Raw genomic sequence first — 27,812 nt, 5'->3', positions numbered from 1 at the left:
GCCCACTTTAAGGTACTGTGAACGTGAGGCAGGACGGGCAGACGGCATGGCCTGCTTAGGACTGGAGACTCACAGCATCTGCAGAGGAAACTTCATACCAGGTTCTGCAGCTTGCTGCTCGGCTCTGAAAGGTGGATATCATTCTATCGCTGAGTGGATATAGGTTTTGATTATTTTGAATAGATTTTACTGGCTGCCTCAAGCTTTGTTTGCCAGGCTTAGGTTAAATGGAAATTTGCATGACAGCATTTGAAGACTGAAAGTTACTATTGATTGGCTTTTCATTAGAGAGCTATGTGCATTACTCTCTGGATAATCAAGGTAATCTGCTGCAAATGGTTGAGATTGTCCATTAGATGCACAACAGGAAGGTCAGTGATTGTTAAAGATAATAGCATTTCCAGCAAAAAAAAAGGCACAGCATAGATTGGCATGATATCGATGCATAAAGTTACTTGTTTTCAAAATTGGCTAGTTAGTTAATAGGTCTTAATGAAGTCCTTTATAATTTGGCTGGTTTCAGTTTCACCTGAGTTTAATTGGATGCCTTTCATAAGGAGTGGTTTATAGAAGATGTGTTGCTGAATGGAACAGAATGCAAAAACTTGAGAGATAATTAAAACTTTACTGGAGATGCTCAAAACAGCATTAGAGGTGATGCTACAGCCAAAGATATCCATCTGAATGTCTGTGGCTTTGCAAACAGGTAAAGAACAGCTCACTGATTAGCCACACTAAAGGCATCAATGTCAGTATAATTATTTTTAATAATAATAATTGTTACACTTTTGTTCAGAAGTTTGGGGTCTGTAAGATTTTTTAATGTTGTTGAAAGAACTCTCTTATGCTTGATCAGCTTGCTTTTATTTGATCAAAAATATTAGCAAATTTGAAATAACGTTCTATTTTTATATATAATAAAATATAATTGATTCCTGTGATTTCAAAGCTACATTTTCAGTCTCAGAAGGGTTTTTTTTTTTTTTTTACATGGAAAACAGTGCTGCATAATATATATTTTCTGAAACTGATGCATTTATTTTGCATTATATTATTTTAATAGAAAGAAGAAATAATAATAAACACTATTTAGGCTATTCAAAATAGAAAGCTTTTGTAACATGATCAATATTTTTATACTTTGTGTCAATTTAAGAAAAAAAACGTAAATCTTACTGACCCCAAACTTTTTTAATGTGTAACAATAATACAATTATATAAACTGTTATTATATAATTCTCTGATCCTCATAGCTGTTTTGAAGCCACTAATTCAGCGTGTCTGCCATGTTTGAACAGACTCTGATTCTCAAAACTTTGAAAGGATGTGAAAGTGTTATATGTGAGAAAGTGAGATATATTGTCTTGATTGTCACCAAGATGATGGAAGATGTTTTACTCATCATGTGGAATAACCCAGGCTAGAAAGCTGCAATGTTATGTTGTGCAATCAAGTAGACCTAAAAGATTTTTTTCTTCTGTGCCCCAAGTAAAACATTAACCTGATTAGGGTCAAGGTCAATGTAGAGTCATGTGTAGTCAGGGCACCAGGAATGCATCTGTTATACTGTAGAAGAGGCCCCATTATTATCTCCTTCATCGTGCATTCATTCCTCTTCTCAGAGCTGATGTCCTATTTGCATTGTAAAATACTTTCCCAGTTTTTCTAAAGTATTTATAATTATCAGTAATAACTGTTCATATAGTTCTCTTCAGTGCCACAAGTGGTGCAGAAATTGCACACTTCAGTTTTAAGTGCACAGATTCATAGTGAAAACAATAAAATGCCAATCATGTGCACCCAGCACCCTTCAGAGTTTCGTTTGCTCAACCTCAGCTGAACTTGTTAACAGTAAACTGACTCAGTTTTTAGTCAGATTAAACCTTTCTGTTCCTGCATTCAAGCATGTACAAAAAAATCATTGCATTTGACACTGGCAGACTTAGTAAATGTTTTATTAGTATGCATAAAATGTATGTGGATGATTTTTAGTGCCATGTTGAGCATTAACAACAAAATTCTTTAATAATCAACCTCGTGCAGATATTGGCTTGTGTGACATGCAGCTGTGTGTTGAACTTGCTTTCATAGATTTTTAAATTGCCAGTTTACAGAGCTCATGATTCTTGATAAATGTCAGACGTTAATCATGTTGTCTTTCTGACCAATTTGAGCTGTTTTTATAATCAGCCAAGTAAATCCGGGAGGCTCAGCCAAGAAGGCAAAGAAAAATTTGAAGAGAATTTTCCCAGGAAGTCTTCCAAACAGCACGCTTCAAAAGGGTCGTTCAAGAGCCTGTTGTTTTGGTAGCAGGAAGAACGTCTAGTTTTTTTTTTTGAATGATGGCTCTTATGTAATTCTAGAGAGGAAATGTGTGTGATTTCGGTTGTGCTAAAGGTTAGATTTCCTTTTGTTGCGTGTTTGTGTGTGTGTGTGTGTAGGTGTGTTAATCAGGTGGAAAAGTTCCATTCTGTGTGTAGTGTTGACAAGCCTGATCTAGAGGTTGGGTCAAGAATGTAACACTGCTCTTGCTTCCCTCCACCAGTTCTCCAGCTGAGGCTCCAGCAGAGACGCACCCGCGAGCAGCTCGTTGATCAGGGCATCATGCCACGTGAGTACAGCCCCTGCCATCTAATACTGCTGTGTGCACCAGCATATGAACGAGAGGAAGATCCCATATTTACTCTTGTATGAAAACTGCTAGTTAACTAAATATGTAAATATGTTTTAGTCATGAAATGACATTTTGTGACCCATTTTTCCTTCATAATCTAAAAATATGTCTATAAAATGTATTTTATCCATCATGAATTAATTGGATTGTGAAAAGTGGAACTATGTACCGACTGAAAGGGAGGGGTTAAAAAGTAAGAGCGACCAAATAAAAAAAGATACGATTACAAAAACTTTTTTTTTTATGTTTTGAATAACTAACCAATAAATCATGCACAAAAAGAATAGGCTGGAATAAATGTCATGTTGACTTTACAGGGCTCTGTAATATATTTAAAGAGAAATAAATGTTCTGTTGTGAATGTAAAAAATGACGTCACAACATTTAAAAATCTTAATCATATTTTGCACTACTGTTCAAAGCTGTTCCATCACAGGAATAAATTACATCCTAAAATAAAAATATATTAAAATAGAACCTTTAAAATAAAACCATTTTGAATTCTAATCATTTCACATTGATATTGTTTTAACTGTTGTTTTGTTGTTGTTGTTTTTTTTCATCAAAAAAATTCAACTTTTCCCAACAAAACTACTGAATGGTAGTGTAACATCCTTTGTGTTGTCATGTAAACCTTCCTTTTTTACGGTGCGTTTAAGAAATCAGTTGGTGCTGTGGTTTCTGTACCACATCTGCTTTTGAATCAGTTGTTTATTCTCGCTCTTCAGCATAGTTCACAGCCAGGCATAGGTGACCAATGCACATGGTATTTTTTTTCCAAAAGCTCACCTCTCGCCTCACCACCGCTCATTCTGTTATTGCTCATAACCACTTTTCCGTTCAACCAAGTAGTGCGTGAGATCTCTCATACTTACATAAAGGTACATTTTTTTTTCTTCCTCCTGGCCATGTCTGAGCTGATTGATGGGATTACACTGCATGCTGTCTCATAGCTCAGTGTAATATCAGGCATAGATTCTGCTGGGATTAAGAGGTAGCTGTCTGGTCCTGAAGGGCACCGTGTAGTCTGTGTGCGCCCACTATCTCCGCTCTGAGTAATATGTGAGACCAAGCGCTACAGCATTTAGAAAGACTGCAGGAGATGAAAGAGCCGTGTGTGTTTGAAGTGTGGGGTAATGGCCTTGTGTCCTCATGAGACTGATGCTCTGCTTGTGTGTGTGTGTGTGTGACTTTACAGCCTTGAAGAGCCCTGCAGCTTTCCATGAACAGATCCGCAGCCTTGAGAGAGCCAGGGTAAGAGCAGGGCACCAAGCCCCAGACCTCGTGCACTTTCCTCAGCCATCTGGGCTCCCTTATCCTTCCTGAAACCTCTTCAGGGTTGTCCAACTCTCTATAATGGGACACATCTGAACCTCTCATCTGATTTAATAGCTTAAACCTCCTGTAAATGTGTTTATTATTTGCAAAGCACAGCGGATATCATTATGATGGTTACTTTCTGATCCCTGAATTACAGATGGATTTAGTTTTCTGAAACTCTGTACCCTTTCTCTCTGTAGACTGAAAATTTCCTAAAGCACAAAATACGCAGCCGTCCAGAAAGGGCCGAGTTGGTCCGCATGCACATCTTACAAGGTAATCCTCCATTCATGATATGTAATGCTGGGAAAAGTTTTTTTAATCTACTGTAGCTATAGCTCTCAAATCTTATTAGTAGAAATGGGCATCGATACAGGTTTTTATTTTTCGATTCCAAATCCAAGACAATTTATTCAGTTTGATTTTGAGCTCTGAATCATTTAGGAGTAACTTCTGATCCATTTTACTTTACATTTCCTCTCTGTTAATGTTGTTTCAACTCATCTTTTATTAAAACAACTGACACATGAGAGCCATTTGTTCGACTGTAAGGACAACTTAGGGACAACTTTCCAAAAAATGGATCCCCATTCCAAACCCATGAAACATTAATTTACCTTCAAAACAGAAATGAAGATTTTTTTTTTTAAGAAAAAAAGCCTGAAAGATTTCTGTCCATCCATTGAAAGGTCATTCCACCAAAACTTCACATCAGATGATCAGAAAAATCAGAGACCTAAAAGCAATCCATATAATATGCACAGATTATTCCGTCTCCTGAAGAGATATGATCATTTTTACATGATGAACCAATTTAATTTAGGCTTTTATTCACATATAAACATTGATCAACGCACATATACATAGAGTACAACAAATATGGTGAATGGAAACTCAACCATACCAGTCAGGTTTATATGTTGTCTAAATAACTGATGGTTTAAGCATAGAAAATCAAGTATGGTTGAACATATGTTTACCATATCTAATATGCAATATATGCTGATGCATGTACGATGATCAATGTTTATATCTGAATAGTTTTACCAAACTATGCTATCAAGTTAGTTCAGCAGTGGCAGTTTAACCAGTCAGCATAATTAAAAACCAAGAATAATTAATGTTCAAAAGAGTCATCCAGATGCTGTACTTGTGCATTATTTACTTCTGTGATTGAGTTGACCTCTGTGTGATTGTTGTGGTGATTCAGTAGGAGTGTGGGTTGAAATGATTGCTGTTCTGGTTTTTGGTGGGTTTGCAGAGACCGTGGCGGAGCCTTCTCTGCAGGCCACTCAGCTGAAATTGAAGAGAGCTCGATTGGCTGATGACCTAAATGAGAAGATCGCTCAACGCCCCGGCCCCATGGAGCTTGTGGAGAAGAACATCCTGCCTGTGGACTCCAGCGTCAAGGAGGCCATCATTGGTGAAAATGCAAACTATATTTATTTGTTAAACTGGGGTAAATATACACATGGCGCTTACATTGAATGAAGTATGATACATTGTCATTTGTTTTAATTGGGTAGATGGTCAGATGCAGTACCCTAGAACTCTAGAAGAACCAGCTGATGAGGACAGTGGAGATGCGTTTTCACCTGAGCAGCCAGCAAGTCATGAGTCCCAGGGTTCTGCAGCCTCACCTGGGGAGATCCGGGCCATTGAAGAGTCCTCACCATTGCCTAATAATTTCTTACAGGTATTCTTTCCACCTCAGAGCTCATGGTGCAAAAAAACAACAAAAAAAAAAAACAGACTTTAGTCACTTAGGTTTTGCAGAACACCTGAGATTCATCATGTGTTGTTTTTCAAAGCACTTTCCTGCAGTGACCACCACAACAGATTTCCTCAAGCCTTTTTCCACCAATGAGCAATCAGTTAGCCCTCCAGCACCCATTCCACAGCTAGTCACCGTGGCCCCTGTGAAGTCTGGGCCCACCCTTGTAAAGGTCAGTAAAGAACTGAAGAAACAACAAAAAATGATGAAATTCCCTTGATTAGATTTAATGCATAATGGGAAATCTCTATTCAATTTACAGCAAAGTCAGGCTAAGTTACCTGGGGACAGGAGCCGCAGTAAGAAGAGTAAAGAGGCCAAGCCACGTGTGAAAAAGTTAAAATATCATCAATACATTCCCCCAGACCAGAAACAAGAACCCAGCCAAGCCCCGATGGACTCCTCATACGCTCGTTTATTACAACAACAGCAGCTATTTTTGCAGCTACAGATCCTGAGCCAACAGCAACAGCAGCACTACAACTACCAGACCATCCTTCCTGCACCTCTCAAGTAAGCACGGAGGTCCGAATCTGTGTGTTTGTTATCTGTGTATCAGACCCTGATGTTTTTGGTATGTACTGCTTTACCAATCCTATTGTTGAGTTTGGTGGATGCAAACCATTTGGCCTTTGTTTTGCCTAATTTGGTAAAGGTCATCTTTCGCTTTTGAAGCTAGTTGTATTTTGTCAGCCATTAGTATAATGCTTGCATATGAATGGTTTTAGGTGGAAAATGTCTGAAATGCTATTATTGTTGCCGGTGGCCATCAGGACCATTACCTATTTTCCAATAACAAATCCGTTTAGTGATATTCATTAATGGCATGAAAGTCTAAGAGGTTATTGCTCTGCTTCCTTTTCCAACTCTTTTGCAAGATTTATTTTAGCTGTCGTTGTTTTCTGCCTCTGCATTGTTCGATGGTGTTTATTTATTGAGAATTGTTTCTTCCGTGATGTTAAGTGTTGTTTCTTCCCTTTATTCCCATCTGCTTCCCTACTCACCAGGCAAGTGATAGAAGGCCAAAACAGCAGTACCACAGTGGCTATAAGCAGCACCAGCAGCCTTCCTGCCTCTATTGTGGTGTCTCTGCCTAAAGCAACACCTGTACGGCCCAACAGCACCCTTTCCAATCGCAAGGCAGGCATACTACCTGCCAGTCTGGAGGAGATGAAGGTAGGTTCTTTTTTTTTTCACCGAATTTTTTTAGCAATAATAGATACATGACTGTTCAAAAGTTTGGAGTTGGTAGAATTTTTTTATGTTTTTAGAAATAAATGTATTTTATTCATCAAGGCTGGATTTATTTAAAAAATACAATAAAAAGTAATATATATTGTTACACAATAAGTTATGTTTTGCATTGTTATTTATTCCTGTGATGGCAAAGCAGTTATATATTGTAATATAATATGATTCAGTGTTCACAAACAGTGTTGAAAACAGATAACAGCTTAATTGTTTTGTACAAATCATGATAACATTTATTTCAGTATTCTTTGATAAATAGAATGTTCAAAACAATATAAGCATATATTTTAAATGGAAACTTTTTACATTATAAATGTCTTTTTTGTCACTTTTGATTAATTTAATACATCCTTGATGTTAACTTTTCAATTTCAAACTTTAATACGGTTGTGTATACTAAATACAAATAAATAAATAAGACTTTTCCATTATTTAAAATTTGGTTCATATGGTTTGTTGCCAATAAAGATATGCATCTTAATTATTAAATGTCGTAGAATCCAGATGATTTGTAGCTGTTTGTATGGTGAAATATGTGGTAACCCACAAATCGCTTTCGCTATGGATCTAATATTTCTAGGGTTTGTAATTTCATTAATAATGGATTTATTCTGGCAGGTGGCAGAGCTGAAAATTGAGTTAAAATTACGTGGTCTTCCAGTGTCTGGAACAAAAACAGACCTAATTGAACGGCTTAAGCCTTTTCAAGAAAACGATGCCTTGACTTCACCTAACAACTGCACAGGACCTAACATACAGCCCTGCAGCACACCTATGGAGGTGTCCAGCACCACTACAACCCTATCTCCCATCCAACAGCCCTCTGAAAATCTGAGCTCCACTCCACCTGTGTCTCCTGGTTCTTCAGACGACGCATCCATGGAGGGACAAGCAGTGGGCCAAAACCGTAGTTTAGTAACGGCAGCTCCTGTTCCCGGGGAACAGGACCGGAGACTACACGAAAAGGAGCGACAAATTGAGGAACTGCTACGTAAACTGGAGCAGGAGCAGAAGCTGGTCGAAGAACTGAAGATGCAGCTAGAGGTGGAAAAAAGGTGTGGACCGGTTGTTCTACCTGCAGAAAATACTTCCAGTCCAGCCACTATGTTGGCATCTGTCAAAACAGAAAACACTGTCCCTCCTAACTACACACTGAGTCCACACACTACGCCAACGCTATTGAAGCTTGAGGAGCCCCATCCCAACCAGGTGACAACTTCTCATCTCCGTCAGTACATTTTCAGCCAACAAGGAGTCCAACAGGTCATAGGACACCCCCAGACTCTTCTAACCACTCCGCATGGGGGCACTCAGATCCTTCTTCCAGTGCCCCTGGCAAATAATACCACTACCATCCAGCTGCCCAACACTAATGTCAAACTACAGGTAACACAAAACTTGTGTATATATGTGTTAGGTGCAGTAAATACTTGTCAATACATATATTTAATCTTAATGTCTTTTTGTAGCCAGTTTTGCAGGCTGTTTCTCCATCAGTGCCAGGTATAATTCAGATCCCCCAAATACAGCCCACCAAAGCAGAGAGTCCTACATCTCAACAGCTGCTCCGTCACAACCACATAGTTCAGGTCAGTCATGTAACCAAATACAAATATGTTGCCGTATACTATATAATTTAACAAGTATAATTTCATAAATATTTTGTAGTAGAATATACATATTTTGTATAATATTTAATCATGTATTGATAATACTAAGAATTGGTCCATCACCAAACAAATCAGCATGTTAGACAAAAAAAATCGCCCACGATTTATAACATGATTTTGTGTAGCTTGTCAGTGAACTACAGCTCTGTGCAGTAAATGCCACTTCATCTGAAAGCACATGCTGGCGATTTACTACTAAATAACAGGAGCGGCTTTACTGACGAGATGCGCATTAAAAACGGCATTCAATTTTTTGCATAGCCCTAATTAAAGGGTTAGTTCACCCAAAAATGAAAATTAGCCTGTGATGTACTCACCCTTGTGGCATCCTAGGTGCAGAGGTGGGTAGAGTACCCAAAAACTGTACTCAAGTAAAAGTAAAAGTACTTCTAGAAATATTTACTCAAGTAAAAGTAAAAGTACTAGTCTTGAATAGTTACTTGAGTAAGAGTAAAAGAGTATCGGATAAAAAATCTACTCAAGTAGTTAGTTACTAGTTACTTTGGGTCATATATACTGAGCCTATTTTTATTTAGATACATAGATAAAATGTATGTAATGTATGTGTGTGTGTATAAATGTATATATTTCATCAGCCTTTACTCTAATTTATAATTTTATCTTCCTCAAACAGATGCAAAAGCCTCTAAGTGCCATCTGAAATTTTCTTATGAGCTTTTTTTTTTCAAGCTCGTATTTAAGTTCAGTAATTTAAATGATAATTAATAGGTAATTTTCATTGCCAGTAATGTGAAATAAGTGAACATAAACATATAAGCTTGATAAAAATGATCATTATTGACGGAAATTTCAGATGGCACTTAGAGGGTTTTTCATCTGAACTCTTCATATTTAGAATAACCTAAATAACTGCATCAAACAGAGGGGCGTGTTTTACTAATAATTTGTTTATTTTTGCACAAGGCACTACATCGTTTTAATTATTTTGGTGTTATCAGAATACATAACACTTTAAAATTAAACTTACCAAAATAATTGAGTAAAAATTCAATAAAAGCCAATGTCATGTATGTATTTGTGGTGGTATGGAATACTATTTTATAAAGGTTTCGAGGAAATAAAAAAAGTTAAATTACTTAAATAGTTAATTTATAAATATTGTTATTTTTAAAGTTTAATGTTAACTTATTTCTACTCAGTTTTATTTATTAATGAACCAGATGCAGTTACTCAGATTTACTACATTTTTTAGAGTGTATCCTCCATCTGTTTGCATCTGTAGATTTCTTCTAAATTCACCAATTTAGATTTCTAAATTTCAGGGGGAAAGACTCTTGATGTAAGTCAATAACTGGGGACGTTCTGTATGCAAATTAGGCGTCTAGTTAAAATGCGCACATTTGCATCTAATTGACAGGGAAATGCAGGTAAATAGGATAAACAAAATAACTAAAGCATATCATCTGGTGGTGATATATGCTTATTTTATTAACTTATTTTATTACATGGCTTGGTTGAATTCCAATGTAGAAGCGTTGCTATGGACTCACAGGATTCTAACCCTAGAGACGGAGCGGACTATTTTCTTTAGCGGAAGCAATACAATCGGGTTTAACAATCGGGGGAGAGGGAGAGGGAGCGCTTCAGAACTCCTGACCTGATATTTAGATACTATATTTCAATAAATATATTTGTTTGATAGGGAAGCTGTGTGCAAACAGAAATATATATTATTTTTCAAAAAATAAAAAAAAGCATCCCAGAAAAAAGGGCACTTTCTCTCCAGGAATAAAAAGGGCAGGTGCTCAAGCCCCCTTTGTGTGCACGTTCCTGACCCAAGTTATTACCTGTTTTAACAGTAGACAGCACACGCGGTGTTCATCTAATAAGGATCTCCATCGCTAGCAAATAATAGCCTTTGCAAATCTGCTTTCAATTCAATGCAGTTCCAGCCACGTTTTCAACGCTGCTGATGTTAAACGTTACAACTCCGAGTGAACCACTTCAGACGCTCAGCGCGTGCGGCAGGGAACTGAACGACTCAATCAAACTGATTCATGAACCAATTCACTCGTTTGCCAATTGGTTTGATCAAGCCTTTGAACAGAATTGACTCAAAAGAATGAATCATTCGCGAATGGGCATCGCTCATTGCCCAGAGAAAAGTAGACGGCGCGTTTGGAATAAACTGAAGCAGTTATAACATTTATTGCATTAAGATAAAGTAACGAGAGGAGCGTCGCCCACAGTAACGAAGTAAAAGTACAGATTTTCCCCCCAAAATTTACTCAAGTAAGAGTATAAAGTACCCATCTTTAAATATACTCCGAAAAGTATTAGTTACCCCAAAAAATTACTCAAGTAAATGTAACGAAGTAAATGTAACTCGTTACTACCCACCTCTGCCTAGGTGTATATGACTTTTCTTCTTTCAGACGAATCCAATTGGAGTTATATAAAAAAAATTCTTGAGCTGGCCCCTCCAAGACTTAAAATGGGGACAAGCGGGTGCTATTTGTCAACAGTCCAGAAGACGTGAAATAAAGTGCGCATATCTGTAATAAAATGTGCCTCACACGACTTTAGGGGATGTATAAAGGCCTCCTGTAGGGAATTCAGTATTGTGAGATATGCAAAGGACCTTTTTTAAAATTCCAGGTTTTTTCAGCAGCGGAAGCCATCATAGTAGGGTTTACTTGAAGAGCAGAGAATGAGAGAGTACCATAGATATATTTTTTGCATTCCCATTTAAAAAATACAAATAATGCATCCGTGAAAAGGATGCATTACCTTTTTTTTTTTTTTTCAGTGGCGGAATTTTGTCTAACTGCTTACTATAAAAAATTTAGCAGACAAAGTTGTCATTGATGTTTTCACGATGACCAAATGTCAGACAGGCATATCACTTTTATCCACACTGTAGAGTTTTTTTTTTTTTTACAGAGTATTGAATGACTGTGGAATCTGAGTAAGAACAGGATGAGTGCCAGCAGGAGCAATCAGAACAAGTGAAAATAATCTGTGAGCTCTGGGATCATCTAGTTTTGTCTGTCCAGCAGAGACATTCATCAATGAGATGGATGGTAGCTGCTGGTCTCATTTTTTTCTAGGCTTTCACTCTACTGTAATTGGCCTTTCCTGGCAGCAGGGCACCATGCTAAGGTTTCCCAGCTAGATGGCCATTACTTTGGCATAGTGAACAAGCCTGGCCTGAGTCCTGGATGACTTGTGTAACTAGAGCTCATTGGTTGTGATGAGCTGATAACATTTTCAACGACGGCCATGCCTGGTGGACCCTTGCCAGTGTGACCTGAAAAGACTTGTTCTCATACCAAGCAGAATGATCATAACACAAACACAAATGCTGTCTATGATGCTAGTTGGTGTTTCTGGATGCTCATGGCCTATTGGTTTACTCTTCACACAGACCCTGTCTCTGGGGACCACCGAGAGTTTAGATTTTCAGCATGGTACCATTGAGAACCCAGCAGGACTGGAGAAACCTCAGTACTTTCTCAGCAGCTCCTCAGATAACAGGATCTCACCTCAGACGTCCCCCGTCCCATCAACTCTTATCAATGGGCCACTAAACAAAGTAGAACATCCTATGTTTATTCAGAGTTTTTTTTAGTGTTGAGTTCTGTTTTGAGTTGAGTGCTCACTGAGTTTTTTATCCCCAGACATCCTTCATCCAGCAGTCCCCAGTTTTCAACCGGATGCCCAAAAACAGAGAACCACCCCGCTATGAGGAAGCCGTCAAACAGACTCGCAGCCTACAGAATGCTGCCGTCTCAGAGGTGATGATTTTCTGGGCTTAGCAGTGGGTTGTTTCAGAAGTTGCCAATTTTTACCTCACCAAAAATTTTTTTCTTTCCTATGTTTTTCCAATCCCTTTTGTACTGACTAAGTCCTAAACGAAGTCTAGTACTGGTTGCTAATAAAACAGATTAAGTTTAGACGTGTGCCCTTGCGACCTCACATAATACCAACGGAGAGTTCAGTAATGTTACTATTATCTAGCAAATTTATTTTCATTCATATATCATACAGTGGCAATATCTTAACTCATAATAAATGTAACCAAAACAACAAACAGTATTCTTCACTATCAAGGCAAGCCACAAAAGCACAGTTGAAAACTGTTTGCTTCCCAAATCAGCAACACCTGTGTCTGGGTTTCCTCTGAGTTAAATGACATACCTGGCTGACCTGAGATCAGCCAGGCCACAAAACACATCCAGCCCACTAGTGGCACAGGACAAAACTACATACAATACCAAATGAATATGGCTCATACACTCCAGCTCCTAATTGCATCTGCCAGAGCAATTACACCAAATTCAAAAAGATCCATAAATACCAAAATATAGCTTATATGATTGGGAACCAATTACTCTTTAGCTTCATTAAGCAAGCATATTTTAGTTATGGGTTGTTCAATGATGTTTGTCCTGGTTTTCAAACGAACCACACGTACCAGACCTCTCTTATCAGGGAAAGTTTCCAAGACTTTTCCTAGCATCCATGACCCACGTGGTGCTGTGGAGTCCGCAACCATGACCAGGTCTCCAGGAACAAAATTCCTCTTCTCCTGGTTACATTTTTGATGCTCCTGTAAAAGCGGTAAGTAATCGCGGATCCACCTCTTCCAAAAGAGATTAGAGATGTACTGGGCTTGTTTCCACCTTCTTCTTGCGTAAACATCCCTTTTGTCGAACAGTCCTGGTGGGAAAACTGGTTTTCCTTTAAGGAGTAGCAGATGGTTTTGCATCAACGCCTCAAGATCGTTGGGATCCTCTGACAGTCCTGTGATGGGGCGATCGTTAAGCATAGCTTCAGCCTCACAGAGCACGGTATGGAACCTTTCGTCATCCAAGGTTTGCTGAAGGAGCACAGAGCACAAGATCTTCCTGATCATCCGTAACATAAGGCTTCTCGCAGCTCCCTTTCTGCACCCACAAAGTTGGTGCCATTGTCAGATCTCAAATGCGAGACTTGTCCTCTTCGACAGATGAACCTTCGCAAAGCATTGATGCATGAGTCTGTGTCAAGAGAATAGGCCACTTCCAGGTGCACAGCCCTGCTCGCCATGCAAGTGAATACTACTCCATATCTTTTCACGATGCTACGCCCTCTTTTCACGTCAACTGGCCCAAAGTAATCTACACCAATGTTAGTAAATGGCGGTAAATCAGGAACCACTCTCTCTTCTGGCAAGTCTGCCATTTTTTGCTCACCAGTTTTTCCACCATGGAGCTTACAAATGAGGGATCTTGATATGATCTTCCTTCCTGCAGTAGGTCCACTTGTGATCCAGTATTTTCTCCTTGTAGCGGAAAGCACATGATTTCTACCTCCATGTCCAAGCTGTAAATGGACATGACGAAGGATAAGATCGGAGATATGTTGGTCCTTCGACAAGATGAGGGGGTGTTTAATGTCCTCAGGGATTGCTGCCTTTTTCAGCAGTCCCCCAACTTGTAGAAGTCCTCCTTTTAGAACCGGATCCAATTTGAGGATGCTGCTACTTCTCGTCACTTGTGGCTTGCCAGAGGTTAGTGCAGCAAATTCAGTAGGGAATCTCTCTTGCTGGCAAAAAGCAATTATGGAGGTCTCAGCCTCCAAGAGATCTTCCAGAGACACCTTCTGATTCCCAAGAAATCTTGAGAAAGCTTGCATCTCCTTTTGGACATCCAACCTTGCTGCTCCAATAGCACTGGTGGTTTCTTTCTACAACTCTTTTCTTTTTTCTTTCAGGTTGAGCAGAGTTCCTTTCACCTTAATGAGCCACACAGCTGCAACTTTCAATCTTTGCCAATCAGAGAAATGGGTCATCAGTTGCAATGTGGCATTGGTGTCAACAAGTATCGCATTGACCGTCAGACATCTTTTTACTTCGTCGGCAGTGACACTTGTATCCCCAGGAAATGTTGGCCACTTTTCTCCAGGTTCCCGTAGGAATTCCGGGCCTTCAATCCATCTTTGCTTTACAAGATCTTCTGCCTTCAATCCACGTGAAGCATCGTCCGCAGGGTTCAGGGATTGTGGGAACATATCTCCACTGCTCAATTTCCGTGTTGTCCCTGATGGTGGTTACCCTGTTTGTTACAAAGGTTTGAAATCTTCGGTCTTCATTCTTTATATACTTAAGAACTGATGTGCTATCAGTCCAAAAGCAAGTCTTCTTTAGTGGAAACTGGAGCTCCGATTGAAGCATCTTGTCCACTCGTACTGCAACAATGGCAGCGGTGAGCTCTAAACGGGGAATGGTGACAGTCTTTAGGGAGGCCACTCAGGCTTTGCCAAATGAGAAAGTAACATGAACCCTCTCATACATGTTCTACATCCTCAGGTAAGTAGCCGTACCATAGCAGTTCTTGCTCGCATCGGCGAAGTGATACAATTGGACACTGATAGTCCTCCCAAATCCTGCAGGCTTCACACATCTGTGGACTTTGAAATATGCCACCTTTTCAAGATCTGTCAGCCATTTGTTCCACTTCTCCTGGAAAGCTGGAGGTATTGGATCATCCCAATCACACTACGTCCTGCATAACCCCTGCAACAGCAGCTTGGCAGGGAGTACTGATGATGGATAGCATGCCTCGTTTGGTTGCCGGCTTCTCCTGGATTTTCAGCTTGAATTTGAAAGTATCTGTCTCGATACACCACTGCAAACCCAAAGCTCTGTCCAACGGCAGCATATCCCTGTCCAGATCAAGCTCATACAGGTTCTTGGACTTGAGATCCTCTGGGAGGCTTTGCAGTACTTTTCGACTATTACTAATCCATTGAGTGAGGGTAAACCCTCCTCTGCCGCAAATGGTTATAAGGTTCTTAACCATGGTGACTGCATCTTCTTCATAGGGTAGACTCTTCAGTAAGTCATCCATATAGAAGTTTCGGTTGACCGTTTCAATCACTTCTGTTGGAAAGTTGGCCTGATTGTCTTCAGCAGTTTTTCTAAGAGCAAGGCAGGTGACACTGGGTGATGAAACAGCTCCAGATAAATGGACAGTCATGCGATGCTCTACAAGACCTTGCTCCAGGTTACCTTGAGGCCACCATAAGAATCTTAAGTAGTCCCGGTGTTTCTCTGCCACCCTAACCTGGTGGAACATAGCCTTTATGTACGCCATTATGGCCACCTGTTCCTGTGTAAACCTCATAAGAACTCCAACCAACAAGCTAGTGAGGTTCGGTCCTTGTAAGAACTGACTGTTATGTGAGATCCCTTCGTACTCTGCTCCACAGTCAAACACCACTCGTAGCTTTCCTTTCCGTGGATGGTACACGCCGTGGTGCGGGATCTACCACACCTTCCCTGTTGGCTTTTCCAACTGATGCTTCAGCATTTCTTCGGCATAGCCATTGCTAATGACATCAACAAGAAAGTTGTTGTACTCTTCATGAAAGCCTGTGTCTTTCTGAGGTCTCCCTTTTAGACCACGAACACGTTGCATGGCAACACCAAGGTTGTTTGGCATCGAAACATCTTTCCCTTTGAAAGGCATTTGAAACGTGTAGTGTCCATTTTGAATCAGAGCAGAGCTTTCCACTATCTCCACAAACTTATTTTCTTCCCTTGACATTTCTTCCTGTTCTGCAGAAGCTTGCTCATTGAAGTCGTAGATGTACTGGCTAGTTAACAGTTCTTCAATTCTGTCCATGGCAATTCTGTTGGCACAAACTGAAGGGTGGTCACTTCCACAGTCACTACATCCCCGTAACGGACCATTTATTACCCATCCCAGTAGGGTTCTGGTTGCGTAGGGTCCTTCACCTTCACAACTGTTAATCACCTCCCAAGGCTCCATCAACTTGGAGATGTTTGTGCCAATTAACAGGTCAACGTCAGCATTTATATGGGGAATTTTTACATCCTCTAAATAAGGCCATTTTCTCAGCTCCCTTTCACTGATTATGTTGGCTGTGGAGACAGGCATCTCTTTCTGGGTACACACTTTGGGAAGTGGATAGAAGCACTCACCAAAAAATCCAGAAATTTCCAAACCATCAACAATGGAGCTTTCTACTGCGTTATTATGGCCCAAGGTGCGAATATGAATCTTGCATTTGCGTCCTTCCATGTTCAACTTGTCAATGAGCTTCCTGGTGCAGAAAGTTCCTGTACTCCCTGGGTCCAGAAAAGCATAGGTTTCAATAACCTTGTTTCCCTTTAAGCACTTTACCTTAATGGGCAAAATGGGAAGAATTCCATTGCAGTGGCCCGCCCCTGTAAGACAACAAGCAGAGGATGCTGTATAGCTGTCAGAAGTATTTGACTGCTCAGTAACTTTCTGCTCGCCATCTTTCTGAACCTTTTGAATAACCCTTTCCTTCTCTCCTATGTGCAAAACACAGGGGTGCAATTCTTACTCAAGTGTCCTGTGCACAAACAACTAAAACACAAACCTTTCTCCTTTAGATAGTCCAGTTTCTCCCTGTGTGTCTTATTTCCCAGTTTAAAACATTGTTCCAAAACATGATTACCAGCAGCACAATACAGACAGGAAATAGAATCATTCTTGGTAAAGGATGTCACTTTGTTCTGAGCCTTTTCCTTCTTGTTACTATCTGGTTTGCTGTATCCATCCTCAATGACCACCTGTGTTGCAAAGCTGTTTCTTCCCAGCTGAGGTTTCACCTGTGACTTACTTACTTTTATAGCTCCTTTAAAAACAGGTGACGTGTCCTGTATGTCACCAAAGACTGGATCTGAAGTGATTCTGACCTAGCGCTCAGTGTACTCCACAATATCTGAAAATCATGCTCTTCGACCAGTTTTCTCCAGTATGCCTTTGCTCTCCACTTGTCTCTGAGTTTATACGGAAGCTTCTGACTCAGACTCTTTATGTTTGCTGGCATGTTAAGTTCCTCCAAGTAATGAAGATTATCCATAGCGTTGGAACACTCACGTAGGAAAAGTCCAAAGTTGATACTTGGCCATCCTGTGACCTTCTTCATGTAGGCCTCTGTTGTCTTAAACTCATTTCCAAAGTGCTCCTTGAGCAATTTTTTAGCAACAGCAAATCCTTTATCTGCAGTCAAATGAAGGCAGCTGCGCACAATATCCCTTGGCTGTCCCCTAGTAAATTGCTCAAGATAGTACAAACAGTCTCCTTTACAGCTGGTGTTTGCTTCCACGCAATGTTCAAATGCCTTTATAAATGTGTTGAACCTTAGAGGATCTCCATCATAAATTGGATTTTCTTGGCTCGGCACCAAATGTAACTTTTGCATTTTAACAAGGAGAGCTGTTATGTCATTCTGTTGTTCCAGCAAATTGTAGAGACCTGTTGTCTGATGTTGGTCTTGCAGGGGTTGAAATACTTGTTGGTCTAGAGTGGGTTGAAAGCTTTGACTTAAAGTTGTATTTGATTGTAACTGAGAAGGTTGAGAGCCTTGAATGACAGTTGGTTTCGGCCAGATAGTTGGCGTGGCTAATGGTGAAGCATTGCTTTGTAGTGGTAGAGATACATGTTGCTGTGAGGGCAGAGGAACAAATATTGAGGCCTGTGGATTGAGAGAGGTGGGTGGGAGCTCAGATCTAGCCCCCTCTCCAATATAGAAAGCCATTCCATCAGATCGCCTTGAATGGACGCTGCTACCACCCTTATAGCTTAGCAGAAGAGGCAGCTATCTCAATGTCCAGCTCAAGCTGCTCCTTTTTTCTCCTCAAGATGAGCTCCTGCTCCTCCAATGCATGCTTATCCTTTAAGGCAGCAGCTCGAGCCAAGAGCACGGCCTGTTCCGCCTTCGCCATGCGTCTGACTGAAGAAGTGGAAGATCTGCTACTGGAGGATCTGCTACTTGATCCATGGTGCCTTGACTGCACATTTGAAATGCTGTCTTGAGGTTGAATCTGATCATCCTCTTCCTCATTCTTTCCACCAGCAGCACTTCTTCCATTGCTGGCATCATTTCCATTTACAGCATTGACATCAACAGTTTGAATTACAATTTGACCCGGCAAATCATCATGATCATCATCCACTTTAGTAACTGAACAAGCTTTAGTGTCATACAACCATTTTTTTGTACCCACAAAAAAGTCATTAAAATTCAACATACAGCTCCTTTCAGCAATCGGCAACTCCAAACATTTGCCCACCTCACATCCGTGGTTTCCAAACGAACAGCGTTAATCACAATATAACAGGTCCTCACGAGTAACGATTAACCAAGCTGAAGCAGTTTTCGACCTAATTGTACTGACTAAGTCCTAAACATGTCTAGTACTGGTTGCTAATAAAACGGATTAAGTTTAGACGTGTGCCCTTGCGACCTCACATAATACCAACGGAGAGTTCAGTAATGTTACTATTATCTAGCAAATTTATTTTCCTCCATATCATACAGCGGCAATATTTTAACTCATAATACATGTAACCAAAAAAACAAACCGTATTCTTCACTATCAAGGCAAGCCACAAAAGCACAGACGAAAACTGTTTGCTTCCCAAATCAGCAACACCTCTGTCTGGGTTTCCTCTGAGTTAAATGACATACCTGGCTGACCTGAGATCAGCCAGGCCACAAAACACATCCAGCCCACTAGTGGCACAGGACAAAACTACATACAATACCAAATGAATATGGCTCATACACAAAATGAGATCTTAAGCAATGAGCCTCTGTGTTAATCATACATGGAATGGGGATGGTGATCTATACTACCAATCTCCAAAAATGCACCAATTATGTGCAGTATTCCATGTGACTCATGCACAATATGTCAGTCCATCTCAAGTGGTTGCTTGACTATTTTTTAACTCTTTTACACAATATGTATAAAATATTCCAACTAAGTCATTAATTTAGATTGCAACGTGTAGAATCAGATTCTGACAAATTTACAAAAGGTAAATTCATCCAGTTCTCTTGAAAGACATGAATGTAAGTGGCCAGTGAACTGGAAGAATACATTTTAGTTAACTACACAATTACATAATTAAAATGTGTCAAATTACAGTGAATGACAATTGTTTATGTTTAAAGGTTTTTTTTTTGTACTTGTAATGTCTGAAACCTAAAATAAACATGGTTGAAAACACTGAACAGTTGTGATAATAGGACAAGCGCTAAACAAGTTTCTGAAGTGCCAAAGTGTATTTAAATTTAGCAGTTTATCACAATTTGCCGATTGTACTAATCAAAATGGTGTGATCCTAAATGTCAAAGGGTTTCATTTTTGTTTTTAGTGATTAGCCTACCTCTACATTAGTGTTTCAAAACATTTAGCACATTCTTTTTCCTTACACTTCAAATTTCTCAAAGTTCCACTTTTAAGGTCAGTTTACATTAGAAAAGGGTTTGATTCTCAGTCCTAAACCTTCTTCAGGGGGTACCGATATAAGTATAATGTTCATGGAGAACAATTCAAGTTTGAGACTTATCTTTTGTGTGAGTGAGTTTGTGTGTGTGTCTATGGAGGTGAGAATTTGCCTAAAAATACCACAGAATTCGTTTTAAAAAATACCACTCATTTTCATGTTGGTTTATCTCTGGGACTGGATATAAAGTTATCTAGACCACAGAGATGGCTGCTGGAGTTAAACTAATAAGAAAAAAAACTCTGTGTTTTGCAGTACTAGTACATAAAGGTAACCACTTAAAATATTAGGAAACAAAAATAGACAACTTAAGATGGACTGACCCTATATTCCAAATCCTCTGATGCCATAAGAAGACTGACATTTTAGTTATTACATACTTACATAGTACATACAAAAATATCTATATTGGTCTCATAGTATTATCTCCCCCATTAATTCCCCCATAAAAAAGAAAAATGAAATGAGTTCACTATCAATCGATATTAGTATTTTAATATACAATAAATGCTTTCTGATACCTGTCACAAAAAAGTCAATATACAATACCACTATTTTATTGTATGACATTTTTTGTTTTCTCCAAATAATTTTTTTTTTAGTTGCTATATAAGTACTTTTTATTTCATGAAAACTGTCTCTTTGTTTGCAGTTAACCAGAAGTAGTCCTTGTCCTTTGTGATGACTGTAGTTATTTTAGTTACAGTTAGGTTGACTGTAATTATTTCTCCTACTCATTGGCCTTTTCTTCAGTGCTGTCCTTGAACTGAAAAGTCATTTTTATTTTTTGTCGGTTTGCAGATTCCCACAGCAACGAGTCAACAGATGGATGATCTCTTTGACATTTTAATAGAAAGTGGAGGTGAGTTTGTCATTTTGTTGCAGACTGCAATAGATCACGTTCATAAACTAGAAATCCAAATACAGATGATTTTTTTCACACTTGATAATCGTGAGTGTCTGTGTGGAGGCTGAGAATGTCAGGCTTATCCTGGCTACATTTCCCAGAATCCCCTTTTCCAGTGCTGACTGCGGTAACAGCCTGGCATCTGCTCGATTCAATGGCATACTCTACCGTTCAAAAGTTTTCCGTCAGTAAGATTTTCTTTTTACTGTTGTTCGGGTTTCTTGAACTTGGTGTTCCAGAAATGTGAATAACGATATTCATTTATTAATAAGCATAATGGAATGATTACTGAAGGAACCTGTGAGACTGAAGACTGGAGTAAAAGACTCCTATAAAGTCTTAACCCTAAATGTTTGAACTTTTTGTGTAGTTTGATGGAGAATATGTATTTTTACTACTTTTTTAATGTTGTTACTTTTTAATTTCTTTTACCACCCCCTATTATTTTGTGCAGAGATCACTCCCTTTAGTCAACAGGACCCATCTGTGTCTAAGATGTTGCCTGTCACGGTCAGCATCACCACCCTGCCTATCAGCACTGCCCTGTCCCGTCCACCCGCCCAGGTGCAGATGGCACCCCCGCCAGCGCTCACGGTGGAACCCATGCCCAGTCTGGCCTCCCTGGACTCTGACAGCCAGTTGGATGCTCTGCTAGAGGGCACGCTCATTGGGGACACAGAGCCGGAGAAGAGGACTTTGGGCCTGCTGGAGGAGCTTCAAAACCAGATACTGGTGCAGGCAAACTCCCCAATGGACGCTTCAGAGCTGGGTTTCACCAACCCACCTGCACCTTCCTCCTCTGCCCTGTCCTTTAGTCTCCAAGACACTGGCCTGGACAACATGGAGTGGCTGGATATCACTATGCCTGGGCCCATCGGCGGACTCAATCCATTGGGCATCACCTCTGAATTCCTGGACGCTCATGATCTGCAGCTGCACTGGGACTGACAGGAATCGCTTCAACAAGCCGCCTGTCTGTGGGGAAGTAGGGATCGTCTGTGTGGCAGCAGTTCACGTCTGGCAGCTTTATGTGACTAGACTTCACTTATGCTGGTTCTAATCACCATCTGTTCTCATTCACCTTTTGATCAGAAAAGACACAAGAGCCTTGTGGGTAATGCTGGCAAGGGCTCTCTTTGCTGTGCTATTCTGAGAGGGAGCTGCAAATTGAATTCTCCTGTATTGCTGTTTTGTTTTGTTTTTATTCATTTGCCATTGACATAAGATTGGTTGCAGTCAGGCTATAAATATCCTCTCAGCTAGTTTTAAGGAAGGGTAAGCTATCGGTTCCAAATGATGTGGCATCACAGTAGAGTTCACTTTGTTCGCACAAAATTGAAAATTGAGCCTTGAGCAATGACGCCATTAGCGGTCCTGTCCATGATCATGAGTGTCTGTGTGGAGGATGAGAACCTGGTAGTCAGCCCTTTTTCAGCACTGACTGCAGTAACAGCCTGCGGTCTGCATATACACTGCCACTCAAAAGTTTGGGGTCAGTAAGATTTTTTATAACAGAAATGTAGTGTTAATTAGCAAAGATATAATTATGTGATCAAAATTGACATATATAATGTCACAAAATATGTTTATATGTTTCTATTCATCCTAAAATATGAATAATATGAAAAACATGAAATAAAAAAAAACTTAATTTCCATAAAAAATATTAAGCAGAACATTTCTGAAGGATCATGTGACACTGAAAACTGGAGTAATGGTGGCTGAAAATTCAGCTTGGGAATAATTTCCTTTCTAAAATATATTGAAGTAGAAAACTGTTATTGTATATTGCAGAAATGTTTCACAGATTTACTTTTTTATTACATAAATTTACACAATGCCTAGTGAGCATAAAAGACTACTTTATAATAATAATAATAATCTTACAGACTCTTAACTTTTAAATGGTAGTATAGTTTGATGCAGAAGATCAAATTAACATATCACTTATATATTTTTTAGCAAATCTGCCTTTTTATGATATTGTTTGACTCCTTGACCAGAGGAATTGCTTCATGTTTTATAAAGTGGCTGCAATTGCAAAATTCCGGTAAACGTAAATGGCTGATCTTAGATGAGGTTGGAAAGAGCCTTTGGTTTGATTTGCATCTGAGAATTGCAGACAAGTACATTTTTTTTGGTACTGGACACATGGACATTTTGTCTCAGTTCAGTTGTCCTCAATCAGCTCTCAGTTTCAGCCGAAAAACATCCCAATTTTGATTAAAAGGCGATCAGTTCAACTATACCGTTGTGAAATGGTCTGAAATAAAACTATCAAAGTTTATGTAAATAATCTATGAGAACAAATCTTTGTATAAAAAAAAAGAAAAGAAAAAAGCAAAAAGAAAACCTATTTTGTCTGACTCCTTGTATGTCCGACCCCTCGTCTATGTGTATGTGAGTTGTGTGTCTGTGTGTGATTGTTCGTCACTTCAGTGCAGTGGTGGACAGTAACGAAGTAGCTTTACTTCGTTACTGTACTTAAGTAAATTTTTCAAGTATCCGTACTTTACTGGAGTAGTTTTATTTTGAGTAACTTTTACTTTTACTTCACTACATTCCAAAGCATAAAATCGTACTTTTAACTTCACTACATTTCATAAAACATATCGTTACTCCCTATAATTTATCACGTGCTCCGACAGGCAGAAGCGGTGTTTGATTCATCAGAACTGAGTCTTTTCAAAATAAACTTAAATCGGATCGCAAATCGCACCAAACGATTTGTTTATGAATTAGGATGATCCGATTGCAGCCTACTGTCTATGGATTGCAGCTGTTCTGGAGTCGACCACTGATTCAAATGAACCGTTTAGTGCGAGTCTACAGAAGTAAGAACTGGGAGATCTTGTGAGCGCGCGTGCGTCTGACGTTGCTAAAAGTAAGTTACTAATGTCGAAATTTTGGATTAATTATTGTAACTGAAAATCATATTTAGGTCAAAATTGTCAGTTGTTTGGGAACTAAATCCGTTGTAAAGAGTGATCTATTTAAGCCCACTGAAATACTCGAGTGCAGACATCAATTTTAGGTAAATAAATAAATAAATTAAAAAACAAACATTAAAATTACACAGATTAAATACAATAACTCATGCACGTTCAAATTCCCCGCTGCCGTAATGTTAACAGTTTTATTAAAATGCTAACATCCCTATGTGACGTCTGTTTTTATATTGTTTATCAACAGTAACGTTTGGATTAACTAGACGAGTAGACAGACATGAATGTTTATTCATAACCGTACTGAAAATAAGTAAATATTGTTAGCTGATGCTAACTGTCTAGCTAACAAGCTTGCTGGTGCTAAGTTGAGGTAATTGTTATAAATAATGTCAAAAATTTTTTATTCAACCACGCCCTCGGATTTTTTCCTTCTCAAACCTTGTCTGTGGTGTAAAAACACCCCTGGCCAAACAGGGTGCATCTCTTCCCACTTTGATAATTACTGTAGTTACCATGTTCTGAACATCAGATCCTTTCTTTTCTCCCCAGATGTAATCTATATATATATATATATATATATGTATATATATAGATTACATCTGGGGAGAAAAGAAAGGATCTGATGTTCAGAACATGGTAACTACAGTAATGGTGAGCAGAAGATACTGTAATCTATATATATATATATATATATATGTATATATATAGATTACATCTGGGGAGAAAAGAAAGGATCTGATGTTCAGAACATGGTAACTACAGTAATTATCAAAGTGGGAAGAGATGCACCCTGTTTGGCCAGGGGTGTTTTTACACCACAGACAAGGTTTGAGAAGGAAAAAATCGGAGGGCGTAGCCATCTTTTCAGAAGTGAGGGGGACAGAAATTATATATATATATATAGGCCATATATGTAGGCTATATAACATTTATTTAGTCTATATAGCTTACCAATCAAGTTTTTGAACAGTAATATTTTTTATGTTTTTAAAGAAGTATCTTCTGCTCACCAAGCCTGCATTTATTTGATCCAAAGTACAGCAAAAAACAGTAATATTGTGAAATATTTTTATATTTGAAATAACTTTTTTCCCTATTTGAATGTATTTTAAATTGTAATTTATTCCTGTGATCAAAGCTGTATTTTCAGCATCATTACTCCAGTCTTTAGTGTCACATCCTTCAGAAATCATTCTAATATGCTGATTTGCTGATTATCAATATTTAAAACATGAGTATTTTTTTCAGTATTCTTTGATGAATATAAGGATCCAAAAATTAGCATTTATGTGAAATAAAAAGCTTTTGCAACATTGTACACTATATATCATTCAAAAGCTTACAGTCAATATAATTTTTGTTTTTTGGAAAATAAATTATAGAAATGAACACTTCTACTTAGCAAGGACTCTTTTGTGGGTTCGAGTCTCAGGCCGGCAACACCATGACTAAGGTTCTCTTGAGCAAGACACCGAACCCCCAACTGCTCCCCGGGCGCCGCAGCATAAATGATGCCCACTGCTCCGGGTGTGTGTTCTCGGTGTGTGTGTGTTCACTGCTGTTTGTGTGCACTTTGGATGGGTTAAATACAGTGCACGAATTCTGAGTATGGGTCACCATACTTGGCTGTATGTCACGTCACTTCACTTTAAATTGATCAAAAGTGATGATAAAGACATAATTTTCTATTTCAGATTATTCCAGATTTCTATTTCAAAATAAATGCTGTTCTTCTGAACTTTCTATTCATCAAAGAAACCTTTTTTTTTTTTGTATTATTTCTGAAGGATTGTCTGACTGGAATATTGATGCTTAAAATTCAGCTTTGAAATTTCAACAAATTACATTTTGAAATATATCCAAATAAAAACAGTTAATATAAATAGGTTAGTAAAAATATTTCACAATTTTTCTGTTTTGCTGTACTTTAAATCAAATAAATGCAGACTTGGTGAACAGAAGAGACTTCTTTAAAAAATATTAACAAGCTTACTGTTCAAAAACTGTTGACTGGTAGTGGATACAATAGGCAACTTAAATTTTTCTCAAATTTCTAACTTTTAATTGGCTTAGAAATCTATACCTGCTGGACAATAACAAATAATAATGATTTGTTTATATACTACAAAATGTTTTTGTCAATTAGCACTGCATTGTTCATACTTTATTTATCACCTGCTGAAGATGACTTGAAAAACCATATATTATTGCAATCGTATGTTTAATGTCTTCGTGTTTCCAAAAGTTTCTGGCCTTTTTTTCTGTGTAAAAACTGCTTTCATACAGCGATAGTTGGACGCTTTTGCCCATATTAGGAATTTCCTGATATGATTTTCTGCGTGAGAGCGCCCTCAGGCTTCGAGTATGAATTAAACACACACTGCAGGAGAGTTCAGCGCTCTGTGATGTTCATCTCGCTGTATTCTGGTCCGAATAAAATATCAAATCATGTGCAGACTATCCCGTCTCTTTGAGCTTAAATCTATATTTATTCACACCAGCTCTTGAAAGCCTCTATGTGAGGGGGGGGGGGGGGGGCTGATTATGAATTATGATTATTTTCCTTTAAAATGTTCTTCCTAACTTCAGGCCTTATTATCATGTCATATATAGTCCTAACTGTGATGTTCTGTAAAACAACAAACTTTAAAATACTTTGTTCTTACTGGTGAAAATCAAATGGTCATCTCTGTTTTCTCTCATGTACATCACAGTGTAAGCTTTCACAGTTAACATCACTCTCATCAGCGTAGTCCATATCAACAACAAAAATATATCTTGACTCCATATAGTTGTTATTTTGGAAAAAATCACAGGTATTTTGAGCAGTAGGATTATTAAAAATATGTGCGAATATAAAATTTAATTAAGTAGCCTATATAAAATTTCAGTACTTTTTTACTTAAGTACATAAAAAATCGAGTACTTTTGTACTTCCACTTGAGTAAAATTGAAAAAGGAGTACTTTTACTCTTACTGGAGTAATATTTTATTATATGTATATGTACTTTTACTCAAGTACTTGATTTGTGTACTTCGTCCACCACTGCTTCAGTGGAATGTTTTCGGTGCGTCATACTGTAAGGAAGTTCCAGTTTTTTCCTCACATTTTTCCCAGTTTGGTTCGCACAGTGGTTGCTAAATTTAGGTTCCTATTTGTGTATTTCTAATACCATGGGGGGAAAAAATCATGTAAATGAAGCAACAAATACAGTGATCTCTATATATTACGTATGAACACATGACATCTTTGTACTATTTATTCCTCAAGTAAATATAATTCTGAAAATGCAAAACTCTGTGGTTTCAAAAGCAAACTGGACAGTTGAAGTTGTAACTGATGACTTTACTGCATGATAAATGTCGCTGGCAGCTAATAATTCGTTTGTTGAGGGAATCGGAGAACAAATTAATCCAGATTTGTCTGCTTTAGTAGTTCAGAAATTTTTAATAGGCCTATTTTGTCAGGTTCCTATACTAAATATTTGCATGTGAGTGCTTGTGTTTGTATGGCTGAGCGTCTCTTGTCTGTTTTCCTGCATTTATGTTCGCGTTATACTGTTTGAAATTGCTACAGACCATCCAAATGAACAACATTATATATATTTCCTAATATCTTGGCAGCATGTGAATAATCATATTGATGTGATGTCTTTCAGAGAAACATCCTTTTGTTGCTTTTCCTTCTGTTTAGCCCTTTCTGTGCTTTTCTTTCATGATTTAATGTTGTTATCCACGTCATGGATTTTATATATATATATATATATATATATATATATATATATATATACTGCTCTGATGTGACACCTTTCTTTTCAGTGAGGCAGTAAGCATTGACTGGCTTTGAACTCATGTCTTTCAGATTATGTAAAGCAAGTTTTGTTTGATCCAAAGGGACGTACATTATTTGTACAAGATGTACAGCACTTTCCTGCTCATCACAGTTAGATCAAGAACACAGCGTCAAAGCA

At 38.5% G+C, this 27,812-nt stretch overlaps 1 protein-coding gene across 1 annotated transcript in view; it reads left to right on the top strand.

Annotated features, from left to right (window-relative positions):
* Window positions 1–22,530, top strand: part of LOC132122149 (myocardin-related transcription factor B-like) — a 39,182-nt gene extending 16,652 nt beyond the window's left edge. The window contains exons 3-16 of the mRNA XM_059532082.1: window positions 2,546–2,611; window positions 3,873–3,928; window positions 4,195–4,270; window positions 5,256–5,417; window positions 5,521–5,690; window positions 5,806–5,940; window positions 6,031–6,281; window positions 6,776–6,944; window positions 7,638–8,405; window positions 8,489–8,608; window positions 12,078–12,245; window positions 12,331–12,447; window positions 20,788–20,848; window positions 21,348–22,530. Coding sequence (XP_059388065.1) covers window positions 2,546–2,611; window positions 3,873–3,928; window positions 4,195–4,270; window positions 5,256–5,417; window positions 5,521–5,690; window positions 5,806–5,940; window positions 6,031–6,281; window positions 6,776–6,944; window positions 7,638–8,405; window positions 8,489–8,608; window positions 12,078–12,245; window positions 12,331–12,447; window positions 20,788–20,848; window positions 21,348–21,841 — 2,813 coding nt within the window. The 3' untranslated portion in view covers window positions 21,842–22,530. The remainder of the gene's footprint in view (window positions 1–2,545; window positions 2,612–3,872; window positions 3,929–4,194; window positions 4,271–5,255; window positions 5,418–5,520; window positions 5,691–5,805; window positions 5,941–6,030; window positions 6,282–6,775; window positions 6,945–7,637; window positions 8,406–8,488; window positions 8,609–12,077; window positions 12,246–12,330; window positions 12,448–20,787; window positions 20,849–21,347) is intronic.
* The last annotated feature ends 5,282 nt before the right edge of the window (window positions 22,531–27,812 follow it).

Source organism: Carassius carassius, chromosome 40 (genome assembly GCF_963082965.1).
Source record: "Carassius carassius chromosome 40, fCarCar2.1, whole genome shotgun sequence".
NCBI lineage: Eukaryota > Metazoa > Chordata > Actinopteri > Cypriniformes > Cyprinidae > Carassius > Carassius carassius.
Note: the sequence above shows the minus strand (reverse complement) of the source record. Positions and strands in the feature narration are given on the sequence as shown.